The following is a 12,513-nucleotide window of genomic DNA, read 5'->3' on the forward strand; positions in this document are numbered from 1 at the left end:
GTGAAGGTCCTGCCCTGGTTTGACTACGCAAAATGCAGCACCTCACACTTATCTGCATTAAACCATTCCCCGGCCCACCTGCCCTGCTGATCAACATCCTAAAAATGAATGATCCTCGTGAATGACAATGTCAGAGAGTGTATTTCTATTTCAGGTCAATGGGCTAGAGTCTGCTTCCAGTTCTTATGTTCCTACGCACAATCAATATTTAAAATGTAATGCTTTTGAAATGCATTTGAATCGCAGCATCTGCAGTTCTTTATGTCTCTCTATGTTGATATTGCTGATTATATTGTGAAAAGAGATACTTTTTTTAAACTGCACTATATATAAAACTTGAGAGTTGCAAACTTTCTCTGAGGTTGATTTGTAAAAGCTAAACAGTGTTACAATGCCAAACACCGCATATAATCTTTGTGTTTTAACCACATTATTTCACCTTGGCCAAGATGTTCATCACGTTCATGCTGCACTTGGATACTGTGATATTCAGCACGTCCTTTGAAGAAATGGTAATGGTAGTCTGTGGATCAGGGATGGGAAGGAAGTCGTCACCCGGAAGGAGAGAGGCGTCTGCTCTTGTGTTGGTTTTCATCTAACCATGAAACAGAAACAGACACAAATAATCCAACACGGCACAAGCATTTTGGAATTATACTTAAGAAAAAGTAATTCCAAAGTTTGCATATAAACTCAGCAAGTAGCAGGAAGGTGGCACGGTGGTGCAGCAGTAGAGCTGCTGCCTACAGCGCCAGAGACCTGGCTTCCATCCTGACTACGGATGCTGTCTGTATGCAGTTGGTATCGTCTCCCCGTCACCTGCATATCTTTTCTCACGTGGTTTCTTTTTCCTCACACACTCCAAAGGCGTACAGGTTTGTAGGTTAATTGGCTTGGTAAAATTGTAAATTGTCCCATGTGTGTTAACGTGCGGGAATCGCAGGTCGGCGCGGACTCGGTGGGCCGAAGGGCCTGTTTCCACGCTGTATCTCTAAACTAAACTAAAAATTAGAATCAATGCATCACTCAGCCCATCACCTCTCTCCCTCAGTAATAACTCAGCTCCGATTGATTTTAAACTAAATCCAGTATCATCTAAACTTTGAGGTACTGAGGGTCTTGGTTATAAACTGGCATAAAAACTTGAACCTGAAGGTTCAGAGCAATAAATTCAATTTCAAAAATGCCAGAAGAGAAAAAGGTAAGTTGATGTACTTGATGTACTTTCAATAAAAAACAAAACAGTGGTGTTTTAATAGGACATAAACAATATGAAATAAACATAGTGAAAAAATATAACCAGCACTGGATGAGGTTGTGCTGCCCACATTTCCAAGATGTGCCCATAATAAAAGGCCGCACAATTATCACATACATTTCTGACTAACTTTAACGTCAGCATAATAATTTAGGGTTTTTGAGGTTCTATTTCTAACTTATTATCACAGCCTTTCAAACCTGTCTTTTTAAAATGACATACATCACTGGACAATACACAATAGAAAGTTTGTGGAGCAAAGCTGATCCTGATGAAATGGTCTGGACATTATCGCCACACAATCTAAAGATCCCCTGCCCGGGGGATAAGTCTGTTTGTTTGTTTGTTTGTTTGTTCCGGTGAAGGCGCTGTGCACACGGCAGCCAGCCAGCAGTCGCTTGTCTTTTACTTTTTTTTTCACTTTTAATTTAACTTTAATTTCAAGTTTTCGTATACCTAGTTGTGTGTTATGTTTTGTTGGCAGACCAATTTCCCTCCGGGGATGAATAAAGTTCTATCGTATCGAATTACCTGCAGATTCAGACTCCATCTTTTCTCTCCTGGAACCACTTGCTCCAGGAGGGGCTCCCACACTGCATTCAGTTCATTATAATAAAGGACCTAGGATGAAGCAAATTAATTTTATTTCAGAAGCGCACCAAATAACCGTCTTGTCTTTTCAGAAATACTCCCTGTACTAGATATAGATTAAAACTGTTCAAAACAAAAATGTGGTTCAATGTGTCACTAAGAAGGCTTACAACCAAGGAAACATTTTGAAGAGTAGTTATGTTATAACACAGAAAATTGAGCTGCTGATTTCCATAAATCAGGCTTCCATGCAAAAGTATGTTGCCTGTTTTGGCATTGTTAATGATAAATACTGTCCTAAATAGGTGTGAAGAACCCTCCTCTTTTTAAATTTAAGATTGTAAGATCATTTATATTCACCAACAAGGGCAGGTGTGACATCCTGTCAGTCTGGCACTAGGACCAAAATTGTGCTCAAGTCTTTCAAATGGTTGAGTTGACCCAGTTGATCTTGCAAAGTGCTCACAAACATCTGGGAACTAGTGTCTAGATTAGGTGAACACTTCCTCAGAGAAATCTTGCAATAGATTGATAAGAATTCTACACTCTGAATCAAACTGTATAATCTTTCAAACTCCTCCATCAGACTCTGCCTTTGGGAAGACAGACTTACCAGAGGCAGTAGCACAATGATTCCTGACTCCATGAAGTCTCATGGCATTAAGAAACCCACTACTGCTTTGCACCCACCACCCTCCCTCAGATAATGAACCAGTGCTCCTCTGTGTTAAACACTTGGAAGCAACACTGGAAGTAGCAAGGGAATCGAGATAATTGCTGGTCATAGGGTCAAAGTGATAGGAGCAGAATTAGGCCATTTGGCCCATCAAGTCTACTTCGCCATTCAATCATGGCTGATCTATCTAACCCCATTCCCCTGCCTTCTCCCCATAACCCCTGACACCCATACTAATCAAGAATCTATCTATCTATCTCTGCTTTAAAAATATCCATTGACTTGGCCTCCACAGCCTTCTGTGGGGAATTCAATGGCCATCACCTTTCCAAGCAAGATTCTGGTGAACTCTGCTGCACTCTCTCTAATGCTACCTCATCCTTCCTGTAGTATGGTCACCAGAACTGCACACACAAGCTCCGTACAGTCTAACCAATGTTTTGTTCAGCTGCATCATCACATCCCATTTCTTCTACTCAATGACTCGCCCTATGAAGGCAAGCACACCAAATGTCTTCTTCACCGCCCGATCCACTTGTGTCACCATTTGCAGCAAGCTTTGGACTTGCATCCCAAGGACAACCAGAACAACAACGTTGCTCAGGTCTCTGCCGTTTACCAGTACTTGACTTCCCAATACATCACACTCGACTGAATTAAAATCATCTGCTACTGCTCTGCCCAACCTTTCCAGCTAATCAATGTCCCACTGTACCATTAAACAACCTTCTCAAATTGGTGTATTTTGCAAATGTACTAATCAGACCATCTACATTCACATCCAAGTCATTTATATATATTAGAGACAGGTGTCCCAGCATTAATCGCTGTGGTTACACCTCGAAGGAATCACAAAATGCTGGAGTAACTCAGCGGGTCAGGCAGCATCTCAGGAGAGAAGGAATGGGTGACGTTTCAGGTTGAGACCCTTGTTCAGGTTACACCACTTGTTACAAAGGTTACACCACTTCCAGTCAGGAAACCATCCATCCATCAATATCCAGTGCCACCTATGACCAAGCCAATGTTGGATCCAGTTGGCCGATATGCCTCAGATCGCCGTTGGCACAGAAAGTTAAGGCATCCTACAAAACCTGTAAACACCTTGCTGAAGTTCATGGAAATAATGTCGACCATTCTACCCTCAATATTCCCAGTCAATTAAATTTAGTGAGACGTGATTTCCCCGGCACAAGACCATGCTGACTCCTCCTGATCAGTCTCTGCCTTTACAAACCAATGTAAGTGATGACCCCCTGAATCTTCTCCCAACAACTTCCAACAATGATGCCAGTCTCACTGGTCTGTAGTTTCCAGGAATTATCCCAGTCGCCTCTTTTGAATCAGGGCACAACATTAGTTGTCCTAGAAGCCAGCTTTCAGCCATTCAATTCACCGTATCAATGAACTGGGCACTTTAAATTGCCCTATTGTGTTGGTGAGTGGTTGAATCTGGGGTATCTGGAGAGATGGAAATTTAGGAAGAATAAAATAGGTTAGGAGCTGGATTAATATAAAAATGTGTTCTTAATGTGGGCCAATAGGCTCATTTTTGTGTTGCATTTCACAGGGACTTTCGATCCTTTTTCATACATTTTGGTGTTATTTCCAATGTCAACCCTCCACCTGCCCGTTATCTTAAATCTCAACACCGAAGCATTAGTAAACCTTCCACAAGGACACTAGCTTAAGAATCAGAGTAATGGCATGTTCAACCCATCAAGCCCATGCTGACCTTTATGCCCATCTACATTAATCGCTTTGGCCTGCACTTTGATTATATCCTTCTCTGCTTGGCTTCTTTTTTAAAACTGCCTGTATAAATGCCTTTTAAATGTAATAATGGTATCCAATTCCACCATCCCCTATGGCAGCTTCCATAGTTTCAGGAAACAAACAGCCCTATGAACGCAATGGGTCAGGCAGCATTTGTGGAGGGAAATGGACATGAGGCATTTTGGGTCGGGGACCTTCTTCAGATTGATGGCGAGAACTGGTCGAGGGAGGTGAGGGGACGGGGTGGGGCAAGAACTGGGAAATAGGTAGATCCAGGTCAGGAGGGGCTGATTGGCAGACGACACTGTTGGGAGGAGATAGTAACCAGCATGGAGGTGAAAAATGGAGAAGGCAAAAAGGCGCAAATGGTGGAATCTGATAAGGAAGATGTGGAGTGAAATGTAGAACAGCAGAGGAGAAGGGGAGATGGGTTGAAAAATGGGGGATGCAAGGTAGTGCTGGAAGGGTGATGTGCGGATGGAGAAGGGGAAAGGAACTGGGTAACAGGGGCAGGGAGAGCAGAAAGAAAGGTGTGCATAAGGGGGTGGGAATGTGGGGGGGGGGAGGAAGGATGGGTAGAGAGAAGGGTAGGTGATCTGAAATTGGCCAATTCAGTGATTGTACCGTTGAGTTGTAGTCTACCCAACCAGAATACGAGATGGTATTTTTTCAGGGGCCTCACTCTGGCAGTGGAAGGTGCCGAAGACAGGCATGTCAACATGGGAACAGGAAGGTGGCAAGCAACCAAGCTGGCCCTGGCAAACAGAGTGCATGTGTTTGGGGAAACGGTCCCCAGTCTATGCTGGTCTCACCAATGTAGAGGAGGCCACATCGACAGCATCAAATGAAATAGCCAATTTTGGAAGAGCTGCATGTAAATCTCTTTCACATGGAAGTGGTGTTGGAGACAGACACAAAGTGCTGGAGCAACTCTGCGGGACAGGCAGCATCTCTGGAGAGAAGGAATGGGTGACGTTTCGGGTCGAGACTCTTCTTCAGACTGGTTAGGGATAAGGGAAACGAGAGATATAGATGATGATGTGGAGAGATAAAGAACAATGAACGAAAGGTATGCAAAAAAGTAACGATGATAAAGGAAACAGGCCATTGCTAACTGTTGGAGATCCTTGAATGGGTGTGGCAGAGAAGGTGTAGGGACAGGTGTTCACCTCTTGCAGTTGTGGGAGGTGGTGTCTGGGGAGAGGGAGGGGTGAGTGAACCAAGGAGTTACGGGGAAAGCAGAATCTGCAGAAAGCAGAAAGGAGTGAGGATGGGAAGATGTGACTGCTGGTGGCAACAATGCAGAATGATGTGTTGGATGCACAGGCTGGTGGGGTGAAGGATAAAGACCAGAGGAACTCCATCCATGTTCTGTTTGGGAGGTCAGCTCAGATGTCTTAAATTCAAAACACATGGTATTGGGGGTAGGGTGTTGACATGGATAGAAAATTGGTTGGCAGACAGGAAGCAAAGAGTAGGAGTGAACGGGTCCTTTTCAGAATGGCAGGCAGTGGCGAGTGGAGTGCCGCAAGGCTCGGTGTTGGGGCCGCAACTGTTTACCATATATATTAATGATTTGGAAGAGGGAATTAGAAGCAACACTAGGAAGTTTGCGGATGACACAAAGCTGGGTGGCAGTGTGTACTGTGAAGAGGATGTTAGGAGGTTGCAGGGTGACCTGGACAGGTTGAGTGAGTGGGCAGATGCGTGGCAGATGCAGTATAATATAGATAAATGTGAGGTTATCCACTTTGGTGGCAAAAACAAGGAGGCAGATTATTATCTCAATGGTGTTAGGTTAGGTAAGGGGGAAGTGCAGCGAGACCTGGGTGTCCTTGTACACCAGTCACTGAAAGTTGGCGTGCAGGCAGTGAAGAAAGCTAATGGCATGTTGGCCTTCATAACGAGAGGATTTCAGTATAGGTTCTTCTGCAGTTGTATAGGGCCCTGGTAAGACCACATCTCGAGTATTGTGTACAGTTCTGGTCTCCTAATTTGAGGAAGGACATCCTTGTAATTGAGGCAGTGCAGCGTAGGTTCACGAGACTGTTCCCTGGAATGGCGGGACTGTCATATGAGGAAAGATTGAAAAGACTAGGCTTGTATTCACTGGAGTTTAGAAGGATGAGAGGGGATCTTATAGAAACAGAGAAAATTATAAAAGGACTGGACAAGCTAGTTGCAGGAAAATGTTCCCAATGTTGGGCGAGTCCAGAACCAGGGGCCACAGTGTTAGAATAATGGGGAGGCCATTTAAAACTGAGGTGAGAAGGAACTTTTTCACCCAGAGAGTTGTGAATTTGTGGAATTCTGCCACAGAGGGCAGTGGAGGCCAAATCACTGGATGGATTTAAGAGAGAGTTAGATAGAGCTCTGGGGGCTAGTGGAATCAAGGGATATGGGGAGAAGGCAGGCAGGGGGTATTGATTGTGGACGATCAGTCATGATCACAATGAATGGCGGTGCTGGCTCAAAGGGTCGAATGGCTTCCTCCTGCACCTATTTTCTATGTTTCTAAAACCTTTACTTAGAGAACAGGTGCAGTGGAGAGAGAAAACTAAGGAAGGGATGGCATCCTTGCAAGAGACAGGTTGGTAGGTGTAGTTAAGGCAGCTGTGGGAGTTACTGGGTTGGTGATAGCTTCTATCCTTCATGAGTTCTAATATTGGCCTTGTATATACTCAACAGCAGATTCCATTACAACCTTTGGCAGATAATTCCTTGACTCATTACCTTCTGGGTGAAGAAATGCATTGCATCTTTGCATTGAAAGGCTGATCCTTAATGTTCATAAGTCATAGGAGCAGAATTAGGCCATTCGACCCATCGACTCCACCAATCATGACTAATCTATCTTTCCTCTCAACTCCATTCTCCTGCCTTCTCCCCAAAACCCTGGACACACTTATTACTTAAGAACCTATCAATCTCCGCCGTAAATATACACCCATTAAACTTGCCTCCACAGCCGTCTGTGGCAATGAATTCCAGATTCACCACCATCTGACTAAAGAAATTCTTCCTCATCTCTTTTCTAATGATTTGTCCTTCTGCTGTGACCTCTGGTCCTAGACTCTATATGTTGTGTTAAGAGTCCATTATGTGCCATGACTCTATGTAATGTTATGACCTTAATCCCTGGTTGCAAACATTCCAGACACAAAAAAATCTTCCTTCTATCTGCCAAGCGCTCTATGAGTAATTGTAAAACGTATGACTGACTGGTTAAACAGGTATGAAACAAGATGCTATTTCACGGCAGATGACAGTAATCATTTTCTCATCTTCTTGCACGAGACATTAGTCTTTTCAGATGCAAGAAAAGACCCCTTTGAAAAATGCAAGGGTCAGGACAGCATAGTCCTTCCTCAAATTTACCCTTAATTAATCACAGAACCAAATCATTTGCTAAATTTCATAAATTGACTTCTTCATTTCAATCATTATGAAGATCACTACATGTTGGCTGCACATTGCACTGGCAGCCGAAGGTTACTAAAGAAACTATAAATATAGGTTTCACTTTATTTGGATTCAAATAGATATATTGCAGTGCTAAGCACGATATTAAGTATCTGGTAAAGCAGGTCTAGTAAAAAATGACCACTTCTTTTCATAAAATCAATACATTGTGTATCCCAATCAAAGATAAAACAAGTTACCTCAATGATAGGCACAAAATGCTGGAGTAACTAAGCGGGTCAGGCAGCATCTCTGGAGGAAAGGAATAGGTGACGTTTCGGGTCGTGACCCTTCTTCAGTCATTGCCACCAAACGTCATCTTCTCTCCAGAGATGCTGCCTGTCCCAGTGAGTTACTCCAGCATTTTGTGTCTGTCTTCGGTGTAAATCAGCATCTGCAGTTGCTTCCCACACGTTACCTCAAGGGTCATGTTTGAATCAATACTGATGAGTGATGTCCAGTTTTCGACTCTTCCAGAAAACGTTGACTCGGTCAAAAGCAAAGGAATGGTGCTGTGGCCAAGGCCACATTCGAGTGTAACTTTTATCAGTGGAACGATAATGTTGAAGGACTCCCCGGTCCTTTGATGATGTTCTCCTACGTAATTCTCTGTGGCTTCATCGGCGTCGTCAACTCCCAGGAACCAGTAGTTGCAGTTGTGGACATCTTTCACAGCCCAGCGGTCCGTGTCCTTGCACACCGTCAGCACCTCTTCATTCTCTTGCACTTTAGGCCTCATCACAGACATGATTGTCGTAACAGTGTTCAGAATGATAGGAGATATCTTAAATAAAATAAAATAAAACTCTCCAGTAATAACAATCATTCACTGGTTTACGATTAGATGCAAGGCGATAGATATGTTAGAACAAGTATAATTATACTGGAGATCAAAAATAACAGAGTTTAACAGCATCATATCAGGGGAAATTAAGGATACTGAAATGGCAGAATTCAGTTGTAGTACGAAAAGTGCAATTTTAGACAATAGACAATAGGTGCAGGAGTAGGCCATTCGGCCCTTCGAGCCAGCACCGTCATTCAATGTGATCATGGCTGATCATTCACAATGTTCCTGCCTTCTCCCCATACCCCCTGACTATCATAAAGAGCTCTATCTAGCTCTCTCTTGAAAGCATTCAGAGAATTGGCCTCCACTGGCTTCTGAGGCAGAAAATTCCACAGATTCCCAACTCTCTGACTGAAAAAGATTTTTCTCATCTCCGTTCTAAATGGTCTACCCCTTATTTTTAAACTGTGGCCCCTGGTTCTGGACTCCCCCAACATTGGGAACGTGTTTCCTGCCTCTAGCGTGTCCAATCCCTTAATAATCTTATATGTTTCAATAAGATCCCCTGTCATCCTTCTAAATTCCAGTGTATACAAGCCTAGTCGCTCCAGTCTTTCAACATATGACAGTCCTGCCATTGCGGGAATTTTGTACACTTACCCCATTCAAATATTACACTTATTCGGTGACAAAATAGAAGAACATAACACAGTATGCAAAAGAAAGAAACCTTCTTACCTTTAAGCTGATCGGTTCTACTTTAAGACTGATATCTTGTGGCCCTGAAGTGGGCTCAACGAAGTCCAAGAACAAGGAACAAGGCTGCAACACCTAGAATGCACAACACAACCCAGTCACAACACAGGAGACTGGACATGCTGACACGTGATCAAAACACAAGGTGCAGGAGCAGCCTCGTCATCCCGTCCTCGCAGTGAGCTTTTATTGTGGATAACCAAGTATTGTCAACGGTTTTGGGCAACACAGCGGTAGAATTGCTGCCTTACAGCGGCAGAGACCCGAGTTCGATCCTGACTATGGGTGCTGTCTGTACGGAGTTTGTACGTTCTCTCCGAGACCGTACGATCTCCTGATTCCTCCCACACTCCAAAGACGTACAGGTTTGTCAGCTTTGGTAAAAATGAAAATTGTCCCTAGTGTGTGCAGGATAGTGTTAGCGTGCGGGGATTGCTGGTCGGCGTGGTATCGGTCGGCCTGTATCCACGTTGTATCTCTAAACTAAACTAAAGCTCAGCAGCTCATACAACAAGAGGGGAGAGAATGGATAGATGACTTTTTCTGTCAGAGCCCATCTTCAAACTGATGTGAGTAAAGGAAAGAAAGCTGGAAAAGAAAGGTGGGCTGGGGCAAAGCCTGGCAAGTGATAGGTAGGCAAGGGGGCATGGATTGGCAGATGGGTGGAATAAAGTGACAAAGGCAAGAGATGAAAAGCTGAGTAAAGGACGTCGGATAAGGAAAGAAGAGGAGGAGCTAAATGTAAAGCCAGAGGAAGGAACATGGATGGACGGGGACAGGGGAAGCTGAAAAGGGAGTCAGGGATGGGAGATGTGTACAAAGGAGAGAAAGTATGTGTTGTAGTTCTATCCAACTCCACCACATGCTCGGGCAGCATGCCTGACACAACAACCATGCCTGCGCAGAAAAACCTCCCATCAATTCCCCCTTCAAACCGTCTTCTCTTATCCTAAAGCCAGGACCCGAACCATGGGGAAAAGTTCCAGAGCAAGCGCTCCACTTAGTTTTGTGGAGCCTTTAAAGATCACACCTCAGCCTCCTTCACTCCAGTGAAAACAAGTCAAGCCTACCTGGCCTTCCCCTTCAATTCAGGCAAAGCTGGTGAATCTGCTCCAAACTCTCCCCAGTGCACACACGTGTGTCTTACACTGGTGGCAGAGTGCTGCAGCAGCACAGCCGCTGCCTGAAAGCACCAGGTTCGATCCTGACTGTGGGTGTTGTCTATGTGGAGTTTGCACATTCTCCCTGTGACTACGTGGGTTTTCTCCGGGTTCCTTGCACATTCCAAACATGTGCATCTTTGTTGGTTAATTGGCCTCTGTAAACTGCCCCAAGTATGTAGGAGACAAAAGTGAGATAACATAGAACTAGTGTACAACGTGGACTCAGTGTGGCAAAAGGACTGTTTCCATGCTGTATCTCTAAACTCCAATTGCGGTGACCAGAATTGCTTACAGTACAAGTGCAGTCATTATTTTACAAAACGCTTGTTTGTACCGTTGTTATATTTGTCCCTCTCTTCGCCTGGAGGAATGGACATGCCAGGATCTTCAGGTCGCTGACCACTGCAATCATTCTTCGAGATTGTTTTTCATGGATTAATGTGAAGTCACACAGGAGAGAAACAACGAGTGCAGGGGCATCAGCTTTCGATAGATTTGCCACAAACACAACCTCAGGGTTCATCATCATTGCTTTCATGTTCAGTCTTCGATTTGGAGAGTCCGCAGCTAGAACAAAATAGTAAACGTTACGGTGCATGGCATCTGCCCGACATGCGCCTGAAGTCCCGCAAACCCTTCTGGTCTTCAGTTAAATCCCTGGAAGACTTTGACCCCAAGACTGAGTGGAGCAGAGCCTGGAAAGATGCCAACACCAACAACGGAGAGGTTATCACAGACTCCACAGTGAAACCACTGGGATTTGACCTCCATCACAAGCAATGGCTAACCCTGAACAGGATCCACACCCTCCATGCAAGAACAGCCCATCACCTGCACAAGTGGGGGATGACAGACAGACAGCCCTGCTTGCGACTGCGGATATCCAGACCAGTCCATCCACACATGATGAATGACCGCTCACTGAGGCTTTTCCCTGGTGGCATCAAGGCCATCTACCCAGCAACTGATGCTGCCCTGGCCTGGATGTCCACCCTTGACCTACAACTTTAGGCTGTGCACACCATACACAAAAAGGTGGGCCCCAAAAGATGAGCAAGAACGATGTGCAAAATCTTCTTAGTGCAATAATATTATACTGTCTGAGGAAGGATTCACACCTGAAACATCACCTATTCCTTTTCTCCAGATGCTGCCTGACCCGCTGAGTTGTTCCAGCACTTTGTGTCTACCGTCAATATTATACTTCAGTCTGTTGACTGAATTTTTATTTTGTAAATTAAGAGATTCTATTTAGCTCTGTGCATCATACTCAATGAGCAATCAGGGGGACAAATAAACCTTTTCCATGTAAAAGATTAGTTACGGAACATAACAGAAAATTAAGTATCAAATAAGTTTGTGCAACATTTACTCAAGTAAAAGCATTCTGAAAATGATAGACTTGGGTGATAAATTAACCTGAAGTGATGGTGTTATTCTACTGCCTGAACAACAGAGGGTGGTGAATCTGTGAAATTCATTGCCACAGGCGGCTGTGGAGACCGTCAATGGATATTTTAAGGTGGAGATTGACAAGTTCCTGATTAGTGCGGATGTCAGGAGTTATGGGGAGAAGGCAGGAGAATGTGGTTGAGAGGGAGAGATAGATCAGCCGTGATTCAATGGCGGAGTAAACTTGATAGGCCGAATGGCCTAATTCTGCTCCTATCACATAAACAGAAGATTAATGCACAAGAACAGTATGCTGTTTCATCATTTAATTTGGGTGTAATGTGAACAAGGAATTAAATACTAAGTGAAGAGTTTATTAAATGTGGGGTGGAGAGAACTTCTTTTCACTCTCCCAACAATATTTCTGAACTGCTCTAAGCTTCTAGCCCAACGTCATTCCTTGCAGAAAAGATTTTCTGCACATAGAGTCGCTCTCTCACAGCATCAGAGAGGCAGTGGCACTACATGCTGGGATTCGGAAGAAAGAAATGAACTTTTATTACATTTTGAAAATAATTTCTATCAAAAGTTAATGATGAAATTAATTCCTCCAGAAGTTGAATTCCATTGATAAGACACAAAATGCTGG

At 44.0% G+C, this 12,513-nt stretch overlaps 1 protein-coding gene across 5 annotated transcripts in view; it reads right to left on the reverse strand.

Annotated features, from left to right (window-relative positions):
- vps13c (vacuolar protein sorting 13 homolog C) overlaps positions 1 to 12,513 on the reverse strand; it is a 288,791-nt gene that overhangs the window by 108,297 nt on the left and 167,981 nt on the right. For all 5 annotated transcript variants that reach the window (XM_078429970.1, XM_078429968.1, XM_078429967.1 and 2 more), the window contains 5 exons: positions 10,807 to 11,039; positions 9,292 to 9,384; positions 8,182 to 8,547; positions 1,790 to 1,879; positions 440 to 595 (listed from right to left, as the gene is read on the reverse strand). In XM_078429970.1, the coding sequence (XP_078286096.1) occupies positions 440 to 595; positions 1,790 to 1,879; positions 8,182 to 8,547; positions 9,292 to 9,384; positions 10,807 to 11,039 (938 nt within the window). The remainder of the gene's footprint in view (positions 1 to 439; positions 596 to 1,789; positions 1,880 to 8,181; positions 8,548 to 9,291; positions 9,385 to 10,806; positions 11,040 to 12,513) is intronic.

The sequence above is a fragment of the Rhinoraja longicauda genome, chromosome 38 (assembly GCF_053455715.1).
Source record: "Rhinoraja longicauda isolate Sanriku21f chromosome 38, sRhiLon1.1, whole genome shotgun sequence".
In the NCBI taxonomy this organism is placed as follows: domain Eukaryota; kingdom Metazoa; phylum Chordata; class Chondrichthyes; order Rajiformes; family Arhynchobatidae; genus Rhinoraja; species Rhinoraja longicauda.